General features: G+C 37.2%; 1 protein-coding gene across 1 annotated transcript in view; it reads right to left on the bottom strand.

Moving 5' to 3' along the window:
* The window catches only part of ITFG1 (integrin alpha FG-GAP repeat containing 1), an 86,699-nt gene that overhangs the window by 29,950 nt on the left and 34,313 nt on the right, over positions 1-22,436 (bottom strand). The window contains exons 9-10 of the mRNA XM_074157939.1: positions 14,282-14,376; positions 5,731-5,903 (exon numbers count right to left, since the gene is read on the bottom strand). Of these exons, the coding sequence (XP_074014040.1) occupies positions 5,731-5,903; positions 14,282-14,376 (268 nt within the window). The remainder of the gene's footprint in view (positions 1-5,730; positions 5,904-14,281; positions 14,377-22,436) is intronic.

Below are 22,436 nucleotides of genomic sequence, written 5' to 3'. Positions count from 1 at the left end.
CCAGCAACTTCTGAATTGAGGAAAAAAACCAGAAAGCGCTCATTTGGCGGTGGGGGACAGTCTTCAGGTTTGCCCCAAAAATACAGACTGAAAAAAAACCCAAACCAAACCCAACAATGTACTTGCAGCCTTCCTCACAGCTGTGTATAGGAACAACCTCAGTGCTTTCCATCTGGTTTTCAAGGTGAGCTATGTTCAGAGCTCCACTGAAGGCTGCACAAATTATTAGTTGTCTTTGCGCACAAACTTAATTCTTTTTATATGCACAGTCAAGTGATTCCCACTTGACTCAACACAAGATAAAAATAAACACTGAAATAAAAAATTAATAAAGGATTTTAGATTTTGGTTACATAATAATGAACACTAATGGAAACCAGAAACTATATATATGTGTTTGTATCTATCTATCTATACATCTTAGTAATTGTTAGCCACTTTATATCTTTCTTGATCCTTCTCAGTCCCAGTCCGCTCCCAGGGCTGTGCTGACATGGGGGCTCCCATGTGCTGCATCTCGGCATGGGCGGAGGAAATCTTAGTGCGTGGGCCATTCTTTTGAAAGGCTGCAGCAAGAGGGACAGTTGCACTGCCTTGCTGTTTGCGGAGGAAAGGGAAATCAGCAGTTCACTGCATCCTCAGCTGTTCAGCTCTTTCTTGTAAGAACTCCTGAGGTCTGAATTTGGCCTATGAGCTGCCAGTTGAGTCCTTATGTTATTTAGGGCTTTAATACACAATCGCAGTATCTACCTCCATGTTTTATTTCTGCTGCATACTACAGTTACCAAGAACAAGTTTATGACCTTCCTATTATTTTGAAACAAATTTTCAAGATTCATGCTATCAGAAAAAAAAAAATCTCCCTGTAACAGTGAAAATCATCAGCATCCTTAAAATGATAAAACAATGTCCCCGAAAACCTACGGGAAAACACAAAGGCAGACACTGCTACAATGGTAAAACCTTAAAATCAATGCTGAAGTGCTACACAAATGCAAAACAGTCAATATTGAACAATTCAGCTTAAATACTGAGCAGAGGCAGAGCAATGAGATTAGCGTATCATCCTTAACATGCCACTTGCAGCACTTGTAATATTTAGGTATTCACACCAATGTATACACAGCGACACCTAAGTTGTGTACTACCTGCAAAACTTTATCCCAAACAGCTTATGAATGATGCTCAATAAAGCGCAGAGTTGTCTACAATTTGGAACCTTCTGACTGAAGGTCACCTATGCAGCAAAGCTATATTTAATACAGCGGAGTTGCTATAAGCAAGGGTTGAGGCACCATCCCTGGAGGTATTCAAGAGAGGAGTTGACATAGTGCTTGGGAATATGGATTAGTGTTGGGTGGTGTGGTGGTGTGTGTGTGGGTTGCGTGTGTGGTGGTTTTGTTTTTGTTTTTTTGTGTTGTGGTTTTTTTTTTTTTTTTTTTTCATTGGTTGGACTAGATGATCTTAAAAGGTCCCTTCCAACCTCTGTGATTCTGTGATTCTGTGATTCTGTTAACACCAAAGACAGTCTGAAGACTTACCACAGTTTTATTTTAACATACTACTTCGCAATTAGAATTAAATATTTACTGCTTAATTTTATACATCTCTCATTCTGTCAATTTTAGGCTAGTTCATTTACAGTTATACAGAGGACATGTAAATGACATTCAGAATAATTGGATTGGCCTCTATTTTTTAGATTTGCTCAATTACAGGGTGGTCATCAATCCAAAATTTAAAAAAAGTTCTTTATCCAACCTTACTTCTGACAAGTGACAACTAACAATGATTTAGGAAGAGATAATTTGGTCTAGTAAGAGTCCTTTCACGTAGACCCATGTAAAGGAGTAATACATACACATTATTTTAAAGCTGAGCATGAATACCTGCAAAACTTTGAAGAATTGTATTATACTCAAAGTTTTCCATTCAACTGTCCATATCCTGTTGTTTATTATCTCCGAGTTTCAGTCTTCACTGTTATTTATCACCAACATCAGGGAGATACTGTATTTCCAACCTTACTGTTACTTTACTAGTGAAAAACATTTCCTTTGACTAGTAGCATCACTGAAGAAAATGCTTCCTTAGATTACATATTTGCAATGCAAGATGCCAATTATTAGCATCTAATTTGGAAACACGTGGTACGAGAAAGATAGGTGCTTATAGGCTCACGTACGATACTTACACTTTCAGTGGTACCAGAGTCAATTTAAAACCAGTATGTGAAAAAATGAATACATTTAGATAAGACAGGAAGCAGAGATGGACCAATGAATAACTACTGATAAAACCCCTTTACCTATTATTATTCTACATATATACACAATTTCTAATACAGTCGTAACTAGAAGGAAGAAAAATTCATGTATGTATCTAGCCTGAAGAAAAATCTGTGGACTGGAATTCTAATGTGCAGGCTTTGACTCAAGTCAGAAGTTAAAAGAAGCATTCTTACATATTTATCTGACCGATACGAATCGACTGTGAACTTAACATCTTCCCTTTGGAATTTATTGAGTCTCTGGGTTCAACCCCACCCCGCACACTTGAGACTATAAGTCAGATTCCTTTTTTTTTTGTTGTTGTTAATAAGGAATGTCGCCAAGCTCTCAAGAGTATTACATGCTTTTATTTAAAATCAAAAGGATATGGCAGGAGATGAAATAGTGTGGTCTTATGGCAGTTCTGAGAATACTTGAAGCTATTAATCATTTTTCCTGACTTATTCACCTGGAAGGACAGTAAACCAAATTTATTCCTACCTATCATGTCTTTGTTTCAGTGTTTTGTAGGTATTTTTAGGGATTTGATCTGAAAGTGCTTTCCAGAATTATGATGAAAGCATATAATTGATTTCAATCATGTTCTTCCATTATCATGTACCAGTTTGTTTTCAGATTAATAAAATGGTTTCTGTCTCCTTTAATTTCTTTAAGTTACAGCAACTAGAAGCTAAGCTTCCCAGACTACAGCACAGATTGAGGTCAAGAGTTTACAAAAATGCTTTTATCATTTAATCACAGTAATCAATCACTGAAATTAGATCTGTAGATGTAGCATGAAAGGCTTCAGAGAAAGAAATAAACAGCTTGATCCACAAGTGTTTAAAATCAATTAAATAAGGCTTTCATTTTAATTTGCTCAAATTAAAGAAGAGCTTTTAATTTAACTCCCACACTCTTAATTCTCTCCACTCTATGACCAAGTTCCACATTTTAAAAGGAAGCATTTGCTTAAGTCTTTCAGAAACAATGAATTGATATTACTCTGAAAGTGACATTTCATAGTGGGTGCAAAAAATGTGACTTTCATTCCCATCCCAAAGTACAAAGAGTCTGTTTCCATTACTTTTCCACAAATACTGGAAATATACAGTGTTAACATGCAATGTATTTCTTAGTTTACTCTTCCTCAGCTCTCTGAACTTCCCTTTTAATAACCTGCCAAACCACCTGCCAGCACCTTCAGTCCTTATGCCTTACTGTGTCACTCAACTTTGAAGTCAAGTTTCAAAGTAACTTTAAGATGCACTCTATTGAATAAACAAACAATCTCAGAAGCAAGGAGAATAAAGATGAAAGTGTATCACAGTCATTCATTGCAATGAGATAAAGGTAACTTCCTTTCATAGGAGTAACTACAAACTATGTAAATCTATAAACTATTTAAATCTTGTACATAATATTACATTGCCATAATTACACACCAGCCAGATGAGGGAGGCTCCTAAGAATTTTAAAAGATAAAATAACTTCAAATAAACTTCTGAACTCCATAAGGTTCCGTAAGTCCTTCTGAAGTGCACTAGTCATCAGGGTACAAGGCTGGAAGGTAGCCAAAGTACACAGTACAGCTCAAAACACAAGATTTGTGGGGCTTCAGTGAAAGCAAAGACAAGAATAACTTTACAGTTTAGACGTCACGGTATTTCTACGAAAAAGGAAAGACTGTGGTTCTAGTCTTCTCTCTAGGCTGTTTACGGTCTTTATTCAATGACTGCTGAACAGAAGATGCAAATTCCCAACTGAGCAAGACTAAGGAGTAAAAACCCTGACATTCAGGGCCCAAGTGCTTTAACTTTGCCTATGCAGGTTCTGGGTGGTAACAGCATCACCTCCTTCTCCTCTGCCACATCCGAATATAAACAGCTGCTGTGCTAGTTATTTTAAGGCTCAGAGGTACAGAGAGACAGAGCTCAGCTGCTCACTGCCTTCTCTCTGAATCACATCACGTAGGCTCAATACAAGCACGTAACTCTTCAAACTAGGTCATTTTTAGGTATGTGTCAGTATCTGAAGAACTCTAACACAGAAATGCCAGTGGGTGACTCACAAGAGGATCTGAATTCTGTCTATATACTCTTTTAAGCACGAAAGTGAGCTCCTCAGTTCTTTTCATTACTGAGTATTAATTCAAACTATGAAACTGCACCCTAGCTCATCCAAAATACCATACAGAGGAAGATAATAACTACACCTGTAAGAGAGACTTATTTTGCCTTGTAATGAACCACTGCAAGTATTTGTCATTCCCAGTAAGGAAGATGTTGAGACTCCATAAGGTATGGATTAGAATACCTTTTACAAGCAATGACAAAGGAAGAAAAAGGGAATCACATGGATAATCTTACATCTCTTCAGATGCTGGAAAACCCAAGTTGTGCAGCATCAGACCGAGCTCTAGCCAGGGCACGGCATGATGCACATATCCTTTCTGTAGCGAGGCTCACTGGCATTATGGCCTCTAGAGCTCTTTTAGGTTTTTCTTAGAAGTAAACACGTCTATTCATCATTTCTACTGTCAAGCAAAAGGATGTTCACGTGAAAACATGCTGCTTCACTTCAAGGTAAAGACAAGGACATGCCAGTGGTATCATCACTAGGTGCCAAGTGAGAGCTGCCTACAGGCTTCTCCGTTACGATTAGCTGGTTAAGTTTATCCTGCAGCCAAGCGCTATGTGCGGAGCAGCACAGGCACACACCTACTCAGGTCAACTGTTATGTGGATCACTAACTCCTCAATGTACAAGAGTCTCCCTGTGAGCATCACTACATGCCCTCTCCCACCTAACACCAGATGGTTGCAATATAAAGTACTGGGAAAGCAAGTAATGAAGGAAAAAAGAAAACAGGAAGAGAAAGCTTACACCAACAAATTTAACAGGTTAGAAGCTTTTTTTTTTTTTAAGAGGGGGAATTGATTTATTTCAGTTAAATTTGGACAATATAAAATCACTAGTAAGCTATTAGGTGTATCTAAAATTCCTGGTTCTCAAAAGGGGCAAAACACTATTGCTTTTTTCAGCAGAATCACCAGTGTTCACTCCTTGTGACAGCCTGGAACAGGTTCCCCGGCTCCCAGCAGCCTGGTATTAGTAGCCAACACTGAAAGCTGAAGTCAGGATTTTACAAAAGATGGTTTGTGAAAGGAAAGGGAGAGATAATCAGCTCCTGTGATCCAGGACGGGTGTCTAAAATGGTTCTTCGTATTCCACTCCCCTGCGCAATTCCCCACCAGGAGTCCCAGTCTAAACCTATACAATTATGCGTTCTGAATATACTATGTAAATGCACACCTTTTAAAAAGGAGAACATTGAGCAGAGATCAAAAACTTTGCTCACTTGATAAAATGAACAAGATGCACTAAAATGAGTAATCTGTATGACTGACGACTGAATATGCATTTGATAGCCTTTATTTCTAGGCTTACATATACTCTACCTTCCAGATGTGTTCTTTAGTATAGCAAGTGCATCTGGGTAGCCATCCATGTTGTAATCTCCAATATGAAGTGTAATTGGGAATGAAGTTTCCGTTGAAGATTCGTCATTGTGATATGGTACAAAGCCCCACAGGGTGTCTTTATTTCTGAAGTCTTGCAAGACTGGAATCCACTGCAAAATAAACAAACAAAAACAACAGCTAGGTAAAGAAATCCATTTTATTTATTTAAACAACCTAATTCTATTTAAAACAGCTCACATTTATTCACTACATCAGGATTCATAACCATGTAACAATTTCCAAAGAGGAAATAAGGATTATTTCCTAAGACCGCCACCAAATGAAAAAATTAATTTCAAGTCTTTTCTGTGCACTGAATTATTCCAGAACAGAAAAAAAAATAGATAAGGTTGTAAGAATAAAGGACCTGCGTTTTGGAATGTGTACAGTGTATGGAGATATTCAGGAGCACCTTCACTGAAATTCAGGCTTGCCTGGAATCTGTACTAATCCTTAAGTGTACGTAAGCCCAAACCATGAGGGCCTTGAGATCCTGAGTCCCTCTGTTTTTCTTGGAATTGTAAGCAATAGACAGCATTAAAGCTGGAGGAGAGATGAACCCTCATTAAATTTGTGGACAACACCAAATCGGGGGATACAAACAGCGTGCTTCAGGACAGGATGGCCATTCAGAGTGGACCTAGAAAGTCAAAAAAGGGACCTCAGAACAATCAGCAAAGGAAGTCCTGCCCATGGGAGTAGACCCCTGCAATGGTACAGGCTGGAGACTGACCAGCTGGGGGACAGCTCTGCAAAAAATGATGCCAAATACGGCAGCTACGACAGCAAAGAGTACAGCACCGTAACTGCTGCCTGTGCTCCTGCTGATTGAGGGGAGTGATAATTTATCTTTATTTAGCACTTGTTAGTCTGCATCTGGATCCTGGGTCCAGTTTCATAGACCATAGACAGCTCAAGAAAGATTTGAGAATATTGAGTGCATTTAGAGAAGGGTCACCAAGACGGTCAGGCATTGAATATTTACTCAAAGGACAGGCCGAGGCTACAGGGTGTGTTCAGTCCCATACACTGAGAATAGAAGATTTAGGAGGGACCTAATCATGGCCAAGGAGGTAACTGAGAAGATGGAGCCAGGCTCTCTACTGAGATACACAGCAGAAGAACAAGAGACAGTGGTCACAAACTGCCACCAGGGAGGTTCCAACTGAAGATAAACAAACAAACTAACAGTCACTATGATAATGATAATTTAACTAGAAGAGGCTCAGAGAAGTTGCAGAATATTTGTCCTTGGGGGTCTTGAGAGTTTGACTGAACAAAGTTCTAAACAACATGGTCTGAACTCAGTGTTGACCCTGCTTAAAAGAAGAACACTGGATCTCCTAAGGTTCAGTTCAGCTTGAATGATTCTATTATTCATGGATATGTAGAAGTTCAAGAGCTTCAATTCCCCTCTTTATCTCCGCAGCAGCATCAGACACTGAACTGTTTGATAAGAAATTAAGATTACAGTATCAAATTGAAAGTACAAAAGAAATGCAAAGTATAATTTCTCCAGGACAAGAAACAGAGTGTATCTGCACTTACTTTCCAAAGTGCTGCAGAGGTGCTAAATAGGAATTTATCTTAATTAAAATCAAAGTAATTTCACAAGTTGGTATTAAGCTGAAGTACCAGGGTTAACATTTCAATACTACAAAAAAAATTCAGTGCCATTTTTAAAGCCAGAAGTAATTTTATATGTCAACTAACTGACAGCGCCTTCAAAAGGACAGAAGGGTGCCATCTTAAAGGATCACTGTCACCAACATCAAAAGCACTTAACAGCATCTTAAATGTCCCTCATCCGAGCCTTAATTTAGCTATTTCAGGAACCAGAATGAGATCCCTGACAGCATCGTTTCCCGCTGTGGAGAGACTCCCTCACTAACACAGTCCAGCAGTCAACAGCATTCCTGCCACATGGCAATTGCATGTGATGCTTGGGCTGGGCTCTTGAGATCACACACAATCAGAAGCCCCCCAAATTATTAAAAAAAATATTAAAGAGGCCCCCAAAATTATTTAAAAAGTGCATCAAGGTCAGCTTTGTTTGACTATCACAGATGGCTTAGAAGCCTGGAACAGTTCTGCTGGACACTGGGTGTACTTAGTGCATGTCTGCCTGTGTAAGGGACGACGTCTGAACTGCAATGATGGTCTACAACACTCTTAATGAAAACTCAAAGGTGAAATAAAACATACTTTGACCCCCACCCTCCCCAACATACGCATGCCTATTGAGTTACTGTTAGCTGCTGAAGGTTGGGAGAAATCTAAGAAACAGAAAATAAGAAAAAAGACTTCCTGAGGGATTTTTTTCAAAGGGTTACATTTCTTAGCATTTATTTGTCATGCAGAAGACAGACGAAACAATATTATTACCAAATGCTATAATTTTGAAAACCACTGATTGAAATCAGAACCATGAAATATAATATAGTTTTTACTTTACACGGTATCATTCACACAGTCATTGCATTGAAATCCAATTATATTCATCATATACTTTCTAAATGTTGCCATGTATGGCAACACTATTTTAAAGAAAAAAAAAATTAAAAATTAATTTTTAGGCACAAATGCAAATTTTTTATTCTGTTTTTACTCTACTGAAAGAGTGATTCACGGAAAGCAATTTTACAATCATGAGGTCTACGATGAAATGCAGAGATATAAAACAAGAGGTGAGCAGAACAGAGAGATCACCTATTGCTGCCGAGCGCCCTCGCTACGCACGCTACAGAGCGACAGTCCCCCATCCCACTGAACCACCTGTGGGACTTTTTATAACAGCAGGTAGAGAAGATTTCAAACATCAGGCTCGTTCAACGTGTAACCAGAGCACGTTCTAGCACCACACGTAACTTACTCTGGCAGTTTAAGTTCACAGTAATCCACGTTTTTGGTGAAACTCATTCTGTATATTTCTATTAGAAACGGCAGTGTTGTGTAATGTAATGCAAGATTAACTGTGCATGTGCCTCAGGACACATGTTTCAGTACAGAAGGCAAAAAATGAAAATACGTTTGTCAATCATATAAATCTCCTACTTCTTTTGTATTTGATAACCCAAACAATTACTTTAAGCCTCATGTTTGCTGTTACTATTTTAATAGGAAAAAGACTAAACCTAATGTTTTTCTTTTACTCTAAGGCAGAAATCGCTGGGTATAATGAGGACACACAAAGCTATTTTTTGTAGTTTTTGGATCATACGATTTCTGTTACCTAGCTCAGATGATAAAACAGATTGAAAAATTGAATGAGTGCATCTAAAAGAAAATTTAAATGAACAAGTAATATTCAGAGAAACCAAAAATGTACTTCTTCCCTTTCTGTTAAATTCCATTGCATAGCACCGCTAATATCATTACTTAAAACATTTATATATTTTTTTTTCCTCCTTCAATCAATGATTTTGTAGGCTAAAGTAAGAAAAACATCTTTAAGTGCTTGAAAATTTGTTTTCAAACACTTCAGATCTTTGTTTTTCAACAAGTAGAAGAGAATGCTTTACTGCCCTGTGAAAACGGCATCTTTTTAATTTTGAAAAAGACCTCAGGTACTTGAGAAAAATTTAAAGCTAGTTGCACTCACCCCAACTCAAAAAGGGCTCATTTCTTTCTGAGTCCATATTCTTCTATACATTAGGAAAGAAAGTTCTCTTGCTCTAAAGCCCATTAGCAGGTCTTTGAGCCAAAACTGTGGGATTAACTCATCTCAATTTTTAAACTATGGCTAGAAACCTATCACAGAATCATAGAATTGTCTGCCCACGTGGGCAGGGAGCTGTAAGTCAAAAAGCATTTGGAAATTGGTAGCCCATTCTTGGCCAGTACTTTTTCTGGGAATGACAGGGGTTCTCCTCCTTTCTGTGACAAACGCTACTCCATCCTAGAGAAAGATGAATATCAAGAGTGGCCTGAAAGAACTGGCCACAGCAACAGAGTCCTCTTCCCTGGGGGCTCCCTCTCTATTGTACGTGTGCATTGCAGTTCAGCTGCACAGAAAAATCAGCCCAGTGATTTCAGGATGCATTGGGCTTTCAGTGCATAGGGAGGTCACCTGAATTCCATACGCAGTTGAGTAGCCACTATTGCACAAAAATAAACTTAAGTAAATGACCTTTACGTTACACCATTAACTTATGTTGTTCAAAGCCCAGAAGATGACAATCCCCACACTGATTTAACAACACAGAAAACGGTAACCCAATCAGTAGAAGTAATTTTCAATGCTGGAATGTGGCTCACGCAGCCCCATAGCTGCTTTGAGAAAGACGAGCAAGTTAGAAATGATGAGAGGATCTTGTAGAATTTGAAATTTATGAAAATTACAGCAGCTGCAATTCACTCTCCACCCGCCCCCCCAACTTTAAACTGTTACAGAGGAATGAGGAAAATCTTCTAACAATGACCAACTGCAGCTGATAATCAATGCTGTCAGATACCTCTCTTGCCTACAGAATGATGCCACAAAGACCTGTGGCTGGCTGTCGGATGCGCTGCTGTGTTCTACTTCAGAGCTGCCAGATCTGTAGGAGGAATAAAGCTATAGCCTTTCTATTGGTACAGAGAAAGGTTATAAGAATCATCAAGCCCACAAAGAAACTCTCAAATTAAGAGGCTGAAGTAATACTATTTGCCTCAGGAAACAAATGAGAAATCATACCGAATGCTTGACAGAATTAAAAGAAAGATTAGTCATCTGTAAGAATATCATAATATCTAGAGTTTCTACAATAAACAGTGTTAGGGACTTTAAAAACAGTTTCGGAGAGAACTCAGTCTGATTTTCAGAATCTAGATGAGAGACGTAAATCAGGTAGCAGATTAGTCTGTAGCTATTGCAGGTGAATTTAAAGAAGTCTGAGGTGTCCTAACACCTGCCACAATCTGAAACAGCACATGGGATTCTACTTCAGATCTGACAGCAATTCTTCTGTTGCTATGGAAGCATTCACATTCTTTTAAAATTTTAGTAGGTCTGTATCTCAGGTCATTCACACGTATTTTGTTGGCCTTTACTTTTGTTCCATCATCCAAAAGAAGAAAATTTATCTGAGATATTTCTAATCATTAAATAAATTAATACCTGTGGTGAAAGATCACCCTTGAAATAGTTCTCCTAGATCTGCTAGGCTTTCCAGTAACCATGCAGCTGTGCCAAAGACATCATGAGAAATATACTGTAGACTGACAGACATCAAATGAGATCCTACCAGAAGAACAAGTCCAAGGCCCGACACGCCACTGCGTGCCTCTCCCCAGCATAGTTTTTAGAATCAGGAATTCTACAGATGCACGTTTCTGATTGCTATGCATTTCATCCCAAGGCATCATACACTGTCATGGGACTGTTTTTCATTTGGTTTCATCAAATGTCACAACAAACAAGCAGGAAGGACAGAACCAGGTCCGATTACCGTAGGCAAAATATTTTTTGTAAGACAGTCATCTAATTTGTGATCTTTCAGATCTGAGATCAGTAACTTCCTTAAAAAAAATAAAAATAATCTGGAAGCTAGAATTCTTAGTTATGCTCTTAAGACTAAAAACCCCCACCATATAACCCTAAAGCAAAAACTGAAGAGAGATAACGGATATACAGCATCTTGAACTTTCTCAATAATAGACTTGCAATCTCTCAGTGTCCCGTAGATTCCCTATAATTACCCTGTTCCACAAGGGATACCATCCCCTTGTTGAAACACATTCTGCACCACCAGGGCTCATTATTATTCCCCTCCAAATGTACGGTACTTAAATAAACAGAAGGAATTGATTCTAGTCTGTTGCCACAAAGTTTATATTCATCATTTCTCATGAAGATTCGCTTATTTAGTGAAAGGTCAGAAATTGGGTCATCTGACCTCACAATGACCAAATTAAATGAAATTAAGACATTTCACTTCCAAATAAATATGGGAAATAACACATTTGAAGAGATTTCTACCTGAAGGAAACATGCAACACATGGGGAAAAACTGCAGACATTTGAATGAAGATACTGATATTGTCCACTGTTTCAGAACAGAAAAGATGAAATGCTTTAGAAGAAAAAGCTCCATCACCTCTAGACGAGTCTAAGAGTGCAAGAAAAGAGTATTCTAGAAATAATTCTTTAAAAAGGTTAGGCCAGAACAAGTCATTATTGCATGCCATTTGATACTGTCATTTTTAATTAAAAAGTCTTTCTAAAATTATGCAGGGAAAATTGCTTTAAAGTTTCTAGGTAACTCCTTCGTACATTATAAAACTTTTTTCTAGCAGGATAAGAATCTGTTGGGTTCCTCACTTTTAAAAATAAAATGACAATATTTGGCTGCTAATTTTGAACTGAAATGTCACTATCTCGGAAATTATTTTAAAATTGAAATTACATAGGGAAATTGCTAAGTTAAGTAAAAAAATTTAAATATTCTGATGAGTATCAAAAGTGGTATGTTAAAAATCTGAAGTATTTCTAATTAAATAGTTGACCTCTAGCAAAAAAATGACATCATGAAGGAACAGAAAAACTGCCTACGTGCAATGTTACTTCACAGCAGGTTATAGAAAAAGACTCTACTTTGGAAAAATTCTGATATTATGCAAATTGACCCACACCTTCCTCTGCCACTACTGCATCACTTCCTTCTAGAAATGTACCGTAAAGAACAGGTAATGTAACTTTTCTTTAGCACACTGCCCAGTCATCCGCTACTCTCAAATAACAGCTTTGTCTCTCTCAACGGTACATGCTGTTTGTGTGGTTGGCTTTCTACAGTGAAATTACTTTAACCGAGAATATTTGCCTCAAATTTACTTGAGCAGAAAAACTCAAATGTCTTACTTCTTATATTATCAAGAGTAAGGAACTAAGTTTAGAGCTAAAGAGCAGTTGTCTTTTGACGTAAAAGCACCCCAACTACTCAACGGTGAAACGTAAGCAGCCCGTTACAGCAGTATCATCAGTGTAACGTGCTTGTCAAAAGTCTGTGCTCTCCCCTTCGAGCAGAAAGCAATGCAAGTATCATGAACTGAGCACCCCCTTGCTTTATTCAAAGGCTTTGACCAGAAAATCAAACTCTACTGTAACACTCTGTATCCAGCAATGCTATAATCCATTGCCTCTATTCTGTGTTCACAAGGAACTAATGTAAAAAACACCAAACCAAAACAAAGTACAAAATAAACACAGTGTGCGTGGGGAAACATTCATTTCTAAGAGAAAAGATGCCAAGATTACAAGGCTGGAAGAGATTACCAAATTTAGAGTTACTTTTTCTTACACTGATGGTACATTCCATCCTGATTATACCTCCTTAACTGACTGGTAACTGCGTGCTTTCCTTTCCAATACAGAGTGGTTTTCTCGATAGTAGGAAAGTATACCTATCCAGAAATTTTGGTTCTTTGAGAAAACCTACACTATAAACTTGGGCTGGACTGTAAAAAGAAGCACCTTATCAAAGTATGTATGGTTCCTTGAGCAAACAGTACGTTCATCTATAAATTCTGAAATATAGGTCGGAGAGGGTGCTACTTAAATTAAAAGTAGGAATTTTTTTGTGTGTCAGTAAAGGAATAGTCGGTAATTCATCACCTGGTTAGAAACATGTGGCAGGCATTACAAATTTCTGTAAGCACACTACTGTGGGTTTTGCTGTTAGCTGTAAGCCAGTACTTCATAGGTCACCTTGGCCTTTAGTTCATGTTGCTAAATATGAATTTAGTAAAAACATTTATTAAGGCATCAAGCAAACATTAGGTTAATTTATTGTAAGCTCTAACTTTATTATAAAGCAGGGAACTGTAGTACTTAAAACAGATTAACCCACATGCTAAAATAAGTGAATACATAGTAAACTATTCCATGAATTATGACCATATCTCTCAAAACAAGTAGTGTCGTGAACAAAGCTGAAATAGTTTACTACAAACCCAGTCTTGAAGATATGTAGCCTAAACAAGTCTTCGTATACTATTTGGAAATTTACTTAATAACAATCAAAGACACAGTAGAAACAAAGGGTAAGAGATGTGGGCTGGTTCAACTTGATATATGTGTGTGTGCATGTATATATACACATATATATATATATAAACTTAAAAAATAACTCCCTAACTTAAACTGAAGAAGCTTATTTGAATTAATTAGATCTGTTTCCAACTCTTAACACAAACCTTGTTTGTCATCTCACGCTAGGGCAGTTACGGTGCTTAGAATGCAATCTTTTGCAATCAAGAAAGTGACTCATCAGAAACACCTATAAATTTCTTGAGTAGAATTGTGCATTATGTAGAATTCTAGGTATGCAACCTCTTCCAAACCCATATTTTTTTAGATAGGTAATAAATAAGTAAATAAAAGTCTCTTATATGCAATAATTACAAGTGAGGAAGTTTCAGTTTTCTTTCATGAAAAATCACTTTCCTATTTCATATTATTTCATAAAGCACAGTATTTTCCTTTATCTTTGCAATTCCAAACTTACAGTACCTGATCCAATCCTAGCTTAGTTAAGTAGATGGCACTTTTTTGACACGTTGCATCTTCACAGACTGGTAATAAATGTTCACTTTGTCCATCCCCATCTGTCAAAGAGAAAAAAAAGACTGTCAGCTTTGTATTTGCGAAGTCAGAAACCCTGTTTGCAAGCGGTAATCAGCTGTGAGTAATTTATTATTTTTGTAAATGTGAAAAATTACATAAGGTAAACTAGACTTTTTCAAAATGCTTAACCTAATCATCTCATCTAGGTCTTTTGTTTGAGGATTGTCTTTGTCGATGCATTTTCATTTTGACCCGTAATACAGAGAAAGTTTTAAATTTTACTTCTGACAATAACGTGATATATCTAGAAGCGCTTAGTAATTTACTCAATCTCCATTTAGTTTGGAAGAAAATTACCTTTTATATTAATCCACCATCACAAATCTCCCATACAAACTTATTTAATTTTCTAAACTACTTGTGAACTCCTGTGCTGTCAGCAAGGCTTTAAGAAGTGTCACGAGTTCACATGTAATATGTTAACCTATATTAAAAGATAAAGTACAACACCGGAAAATTGACTAACACAACAGCTAATAAATTCCAAGCTTATAGAATTAGGCAAACCTGAGTAATTTACAGGTTTTCAAAAACGTTCTTCAAGTACCTTTAATCCATGTATTTCCAAAACCTTTAGTAGAATAATAACCTTCTAATGTTTAAACAAGCAATGCCTATTTGCATCTAGAATTCTGACATACAGCGCATATAATGGGAAAAAAAAAAAAAAAAATCAATTTACTGCTCGTTATCTACTGCAGGAGAAATGCCTATGTTCATATTTTGGTCCTGCAGCCCTGCATAGCATATGCAGAAATACTGCCCTCCTACTAAGAGATAAACCATCACAAGTTACCGTGTATGGGCTGAGAAGGGAGAACAGAGAGTCAAAAAGCAGCAACTAAAATTTCTGCATTAATGACGACTGCTGCAAATCCTGATTATAACCAAACCCGACTTGCTAGAGAGATGGAACACCCCGGACTGGGAACATTTCAGGGAATCTGCTTTTCCAGGCTATGAAATCAAAACTCTTATCATAATAAAAAAATATCTTTTCAAATCGCCCCTTAGCCCATACAGTTCTGAGGAGCCTGGTATTAATATTTTAAGTGGATTTTCTAAATTGCTTGATGAAATTTCCTTAGTTAATAGGCAAAACCTAGATTTTTGCCAAAGTCACAGAATCCCTTATTCATTTCCCAATATACTACTGACCACAGCCTAAATGTTCCGTCATACTTTACCATAATGTAAGAAACGCTTTCTCAGCCTGCCGTATCTTATTTCTATGAAGCTGAACCTCCTTTTAGTGTGTAGATATATATATATTTATATCTGTGCAGAGTTAAGTTTTCTAGGTCCCACCCTTATTACATAAGGAAGTTGGGAGATTAAAAGTAGGGCTATAAGGGGGAGGAGGAGTGATGAAAATATCAGACTTCCCCAAATATCTCCTAGTGATAAAGCCAGTCACCTTTAGCGGCTTCCTACATCCCATCTGCCTCATGAACTATTTTACCTCGCCACTAACCCCCTCCCAAACCGGCAGCTCTGTTATCAAGGAGAGACAATTTAGGATGCCGAGTAGCCTGGGTGATAGAAATCCAGTAAATTCGCATCCAAAGAGATGGGAAAAGAAATGACCGTTGAACAGAGAAATTAACACAGCAACTATTGAGTTTGACCAGTCTGAAATCAGCGCCAACTTTTGAAGCTATTTTTTTTTCCTTCCACATCATTCAAGAACAACAATTAAAACATGTTGCTCATTTTAATTTTTGCTTACATGAACTGGAATAAAATCCTGTTTAGACTGCAGGCTTTTTCTAAACTTAAAATGGGAGAAACTGTTTAATTTGCAAGTTATAAACTACAGTAATATTGAAGGGTTTGCTAGAACAGAATTAAGTTGCAGAGATGTCAGTGTTTTGCGAAATATAAAATTTAAATTATGCCCTAATCTTTTAAATACATTTCTACAGAAGTTTTAGTCCAAAGTAATTTTAGAAGACTTTCAATAATGCATGAGGACAAAGAACCCTGAAATACTAACTCTTTCCTTGCTCTTTGTTAGAAAGGGACAAGGACAAGGATGTTCTCATTTTAAATTATGCTATGGAGCAGAGGAGAATATAAAATGTTTGATTCTACTTAAATTGCAAACATTCGTCTTGCTATGCTGATAACTCGGTTTGATAGCCTGGGTAATTAACGTTCAGTAATACTGCAGTATATTGACAGGAACAACCCACAGAGCTTTGAAGAATAACGAAACTATAGGGCAGTAGGAAGGATGGAACTTCCACATAATCAGATAAGACGCCAGCACCTTACAGGTGCAAGTATTCTAGAGAAATTACAAGTTTAAGAGTAAGATTTGATTAAAATAATTCAGTACAATCAAAGAATGAACAGGACGGAAATATGCATCAAACAACACACCTGTGCCCCTGCAACTGAAAATAACATGATACAAATTCCGTACTAGGACAACATGGTTTCCCCAATTCCTTTGGCCAGAACCCACATGTCCATTTATGTAACTTTAGGCTAATGTTTTCAGTTGTAATATCTTTTCAATTAGTATTTCAATGAAATACATTTTATATGGCTCTACAGAACTATGGCTTTGCAGTATGACACTTCTATTTGGAAGTGCTGTAGGCTGTGGGGTTCAACTAAAGGTGACCACATGGTGAGGTGAGTGAGGATACTGAGCCCTCTAAAAGCACTTCCATTTCCTTCCCTCCCCCTCAGAAATGCACAGGTCCCATCAGCTCATTTCATTCTAGAATGGCTCGCTGTGGACCGGGCAACAATTAGCATCCACACTTTGGAGAGAGTAGAAATACAGGAGCAGGGAAAGGAAAGGATAAGCTTGGGCCACGTAACTACTGATTTCTAAGCGTTTATCGTGTTGCAGAACTGCTTTCTCAGCTGAGACACAGAAAAACTCCTAGCTTCAAAAGCAGGTATTAGGAAGCAGAATCTAAATAAAAGCACTTCCTTAAAACTTCTTCATGTGGCTCCTAAGTGTGTAGTTTTCCATGCATTTCGTGTTCACTTTAAAAAATAATTAAATAAATCCTGTTGCTTTTGATGTACTACCTGATTTGCAGAGAAATTACTTCCTGACATTTATTTGTCATACTGGATGATTAGCATACAGCTGAAAGTATTTTAACGATTATATTCCTAATGCATAGAAAATGATTTTTAAAAAAAATTAGGTATTTATTTAGACATAATTAAAAAAATAATATGTTTTATATACTGTAAATGAGAATTGTGCCCCTTATTGCTGACCAAGAAAAATATAGCAAAAGAAAGCTGGAACAATTAAAGCATCTAACTTTCCAACAAACATTTACAGTATACACGATAATGGGCACTTTATAAATCCGCCTCACTGAAGAGCTTCATAACTGCTAGCATTTTTCATCCAAAAGAAAGGGTACATATTCATACTGTAGAGCAGGCAAAACAAATTTTAAGCTTAAAAGGCATCAAGTGAAGCACCAACAATGAGAATGTAGGTGGAAATAGGACATCAATGGAACAAGAATATCACCTGAGTTGTAGTAGAGTAGTTTAAGAAAACTCAAAATTAATTAAATATGGTATTACAAAAAAAGTAGCAACCAAAAGAAGGAAAACCCAACATTCTTCACCTTTATCATATTATTATCTCTTATTTCCTCTCTAGTTTTTATTGCTAATGAACACCTTATGATCTACAGATCCATCTTTTACTCTTGAGGTTATTTGATCAAAAGCAATTTTCTAAAGAAAAATCAGAGATTGTAAAAAATGGTAACATGTTTTAGAAACCAACTGCAGCAGTTATCATTCTTGACAAAAATAAAAAAAAATAAGGATAAAGCCCACCTAGAACAGTTGCTAAAACTATAGAATAATTTATTTAAATGCAAATCTTGCATCAATCTTTGCTCAAAAAGCTCATGAAGGAAAAAAAACACTCCCCCAAATTCCAGCCCAAAGCACAAAGCTAAAGCAGAATCTGTTTCACTACCCATTGCCATTTTAAACTGTCCTCATCTGTAATAACTAGAAATACAATGTTTCCTGTATTTCTGAAGCTTTTTCAAAGGCACTACGTGAAACCAACAAATTGATACAGCAGCTTTTCCAGTTTTGAAAGAAAATTATTTATTCCTAATCCTTCTGTGACTCCCACCTTGGAAGCACCCACTGAAATACAAACCTTTGGCACAACTCCACTGATCTTGAAGACCACAAAAAACCCTCCTAGCACTCGCTCACAGAAGAGCTCAATTGCTCTAACAACAAACTTACTTTGGACACACAATGCTAATTTTTCTCATCTTCCTGCTTGGTTTCAATCTCAATTTAAATAAACATCCTTAAATTTTAGTAAATTCTGACGCAAAGGAGAAGGAACCCAGAAATTATTTAATTAAATTTCCTCTAGTGCAATTAGGTATTCATAGGTGACAAAACATGCATTGGTGACAATGGCTGGATGAACCTGTCAGACCAGCTGAAATCAACTGCACCAGTTTCAGATTTTAAAAAAATACCTTGCATGACACGTCTTTAACAATGTATTTCAGCCTAGGTCTACCTAGGAAATCTATTTCTAGAGATCCTCTGTAGTCTTCACTCAGCTCCTAGGGTCTACTAGTCTATCTTTCTATTACTATGTGGATTTTAATCACAGTTCAAATTGCTGGAAGTCTCCTTACTTGTAATTTCAATCTAATTTGTAGCACTAGATGTGGCTAAATGTACCCTAGACTCCACATGTCCTTTGCCAGCACTGCTCGGCTTAAAGCACGTTTGACATCCAAATACAAACTCAGCCGGTAGCCAGCAAGTTCTCAACACACAATTCTGCCTTGACTGTGATACTAAAGAGCTACGTGGTTAATAAAGATCGAGTTTTATAGGCGGTGGAAAAGGCTAGAAAAAGAACAGTCCCACATACTCATCAGCTGCAAATCTGTACTTATGTCAAAATACGGAAAGACAAAATTAGCAGTCTTATGCCATCTAGGAATCATGTGAGAATCATTACTTACTGCCTGTTCACTGTATCTCAAAGAAAAGCCATGGACAGAAAGCCTTCTTTCCAACATTTTCCGCAAAGCACTAGCAATCCAATCCACAACTAGAGTAACCCAAAAGACACAGATTGTGCGGATCGCTGGGAGCACACCTCATATGGAAAGACTGTATGAGGAAAAATTACTTGCAGCTGAAGCTTTAACATTGATTTTGAACATTCACGCTTGCAAAACCATAGCTCAAATCTTCCCAATCTATTCTAAAAGTAAATTTGAGTGGGAGAAAGCAGAAAAAAACCTTCTAAATCAGATTAAGAACAATGTTATTAAAAAGGGTTATATGCTCAAAATGCAACGCTAATGTGCTGCAGCATAAGCACACGCTTTAAAACAAATGCACAAATAGCAAATGGTGCCTCAGTGGTTACTCTGGGATTCATTGACCCTGAGGTCCCAGCATCTCTCCGAATCGCACATCAACATGTAGATGTTGTGCTGTCTGATAATTCGTAATGGTGACACTAGCGTTTGTGTCGTTTCAGCTCTGACAGTTAAGAAATTGCTGTAGCAGGTCTATTAGATTTCAGCCCTGTCAATTTGAACCAACTGGATTATCATCTCACATTGGCATAGACCTTTTGTGATGGGGGGAGGAACGGGGCCAGTTCTGCCTTCCTGCTTTTAACAGCTGTATAGTTCTGCTCGGTGTAATCTTACTTCTCTTTTAAAAACAAAAATTGAGTCAACTTTCTTTTCCAAGATGACAGACTGATTATTATTAATTATTGCAGTTGTGTTAAATAAAAAGAGATTGCTTTCTGGCAAATAAAAATAAGCTAACTATGCAGGCTAAGACAGTGAGAACGGCATAGCTTTCATAATTCTCAACCTGATGTTACATAAAAGCAAGACACTTCATATACCATGACGTCCTGATGCCTTGAGAACCTACTGTTCTCTCGAGAATACACATTCTAAACTCACCATGGTCCCTGTATTATTACAGACTTTGTCAGTGCAGTTTTCTCAGTACCCTTCAAAAAGGTGAGAAAAAAAGTCCTCAATACAGTACAATAAAAGCCGAGGAGTTTTTCTCTGCTGTTGATTTAAAGTCCAAATAAGTATAAGGCATCTCTTGTTTAATACAATACATCCTAACGAAGCTTTATATGCTTTTTATTTCACCATACATATAGCTTGCTCGCACACCTCCCTCATGGCTTTGCACAGTTCTCATTCTCCTTTGTCATGAGCCTTTCATTTTAAGTTCTAAAGAATAGTAGGAAAATAAGTTGGAAAAAGGTCAGTTATGGTAGTGCTGAAAACAATAGCCTTCTGGGGCAGGCAAGATGACTACAGCCAATACAACTGAGTTAGATATCCAAACCAAATAAAGGTTTGTTTGAAAGCTGATTATCTTCAATTTATCTTCTGAGGTAATAAAGCGATTAGAATTCTTTTGTAACTCTCTGCCTTTATGTGTTCAACGAGATGGTCGTGACAGAGACAATTATCATAAATTACTAAGACAACAACGCATTATTAAAAGAGTCAGTGTCAGCTGCTTTTAGAAAACATGAATCACAACTTCAAAAACCAGTTCCAAAGAGCTTTTACAGATGATTCAAAGTTCTGTGGACATTAAAGAAAGCCTTAGAACACTCCCCTTCACACTAAATCAATTCTGACTAAGTCTGTCTATATCCTTCCAAAGAATCCATATTCGCACCTCTGCTGCAAGAAAAGCATTTAAACACAGCGTGCCAGCAAACTGCACAAAGGCACTCCCAGGCTGCACTGGATCCAGCAGCGCGGTCTTCTATCTTAAATGGAAAGACTATATCAAATGTGCTAGCTGGAATCCAAGCAGGAAAAAGAAATTAGATTAAATACAAAATGAGAACCCCCCTGCACACTAAACAAGAAGTAACACTGAAACTCCTGCTGCAGCTTATGCTGAAAACTACTGGTTCCAACTATCTCATATTATTAAAACAGAAACCACAAAGCCTGACTGCACAGCTTGGAATTATCTAATGTTACACATTTCGAAAGCTCATATGGCATCAAACGTCAACACACTAACAAATGAAGGGGGTAACGCTAATTAAAGAAAGCCACTTGTGCGACTAAAATTTAGGCTGAGACTTCTTGTTATATTAACCATGAATATTGTCAAAGAAAAATTCAATCCTGAGGAGATTAAGTTGTTCTACAAAGAACGAGTAAGCAAGTGGCATGTGCACCACTCCTCATTTCCTTATTGGAAAGAAAGCTCTTGCAAAATTAGACAATCTAATCCCATCTATATCTTTATTATATTATTATTTACACTGCGCAAATTCAGGGAAAACAAGAACTGTATTAGAAAAAAAAAAAAACCAAAACAACTCTCTTGGATTTCCAATAATACCATTGGTACATTTGTACCTGGCTACCACTGAGCGGCAACAGGATGGGGAACAGTTCGGAAATGTGGAATTTCTGTGGGTGTCATATCAGGACAGATGCCTTCAGAATCAGGAAGCGCAGCATTCTCAACAGCAAAAGGAACAATAAGAAATGATAGTATAGAAGACTGCTTACTGAATGACTGTGTGATAGGGAAGAACAGTAAGGATGAGACGCACAGAAAAACAGCCTCCCGAAGGGCTCAAAGATGAATTTGAAAGAATATGAGGCCACTGTATTCAAAAGCTTCCTAGATGGACTTTACACAAGTGCTTCATCTTAATGTCTGTCCTATTCTCAGATCTACTCTGTCTTGTTTGGAGTTTTTTTTTATTTGTTTGTTTCATTTCAGGTTTTGAGGTTATTCATTTTTGGGGTCTTTTTAGGTTTGGTGATTTTTTTTTTTTATTTTTTTTTTTAAACTTAAAGAAACCGTGAAGGAATAACACACAGGTATGGCCTTAAAACATGAAAATACAGGATCTTCTTGTAGGAAGAACTATCAAAGTAGGACTAATGTTAAAATGAAAAGGTTTCACTGAACAGCATTGCTGGTTACCAGTTAACAAATGAGACAGATTTAGCCTCTAAATACGCTT

This window comes from Numenius arquata, chromosome 13, assembly GCF_964106895.1.
Source record: "Numenius arquata chromosome 13, bNumArq3.hap1.1, whole genome shotgun sequence".
Taxonomy (NCBI): domain Eukaryota; kingdom Metazoa; phylum Chordata; class Aves; order Charadriiformes; family Scolopacidae; genus Numenius; species Numenius arquata.
This window is presented reverse-complemented; position numbering and strand designations above follow the sequence as displayed.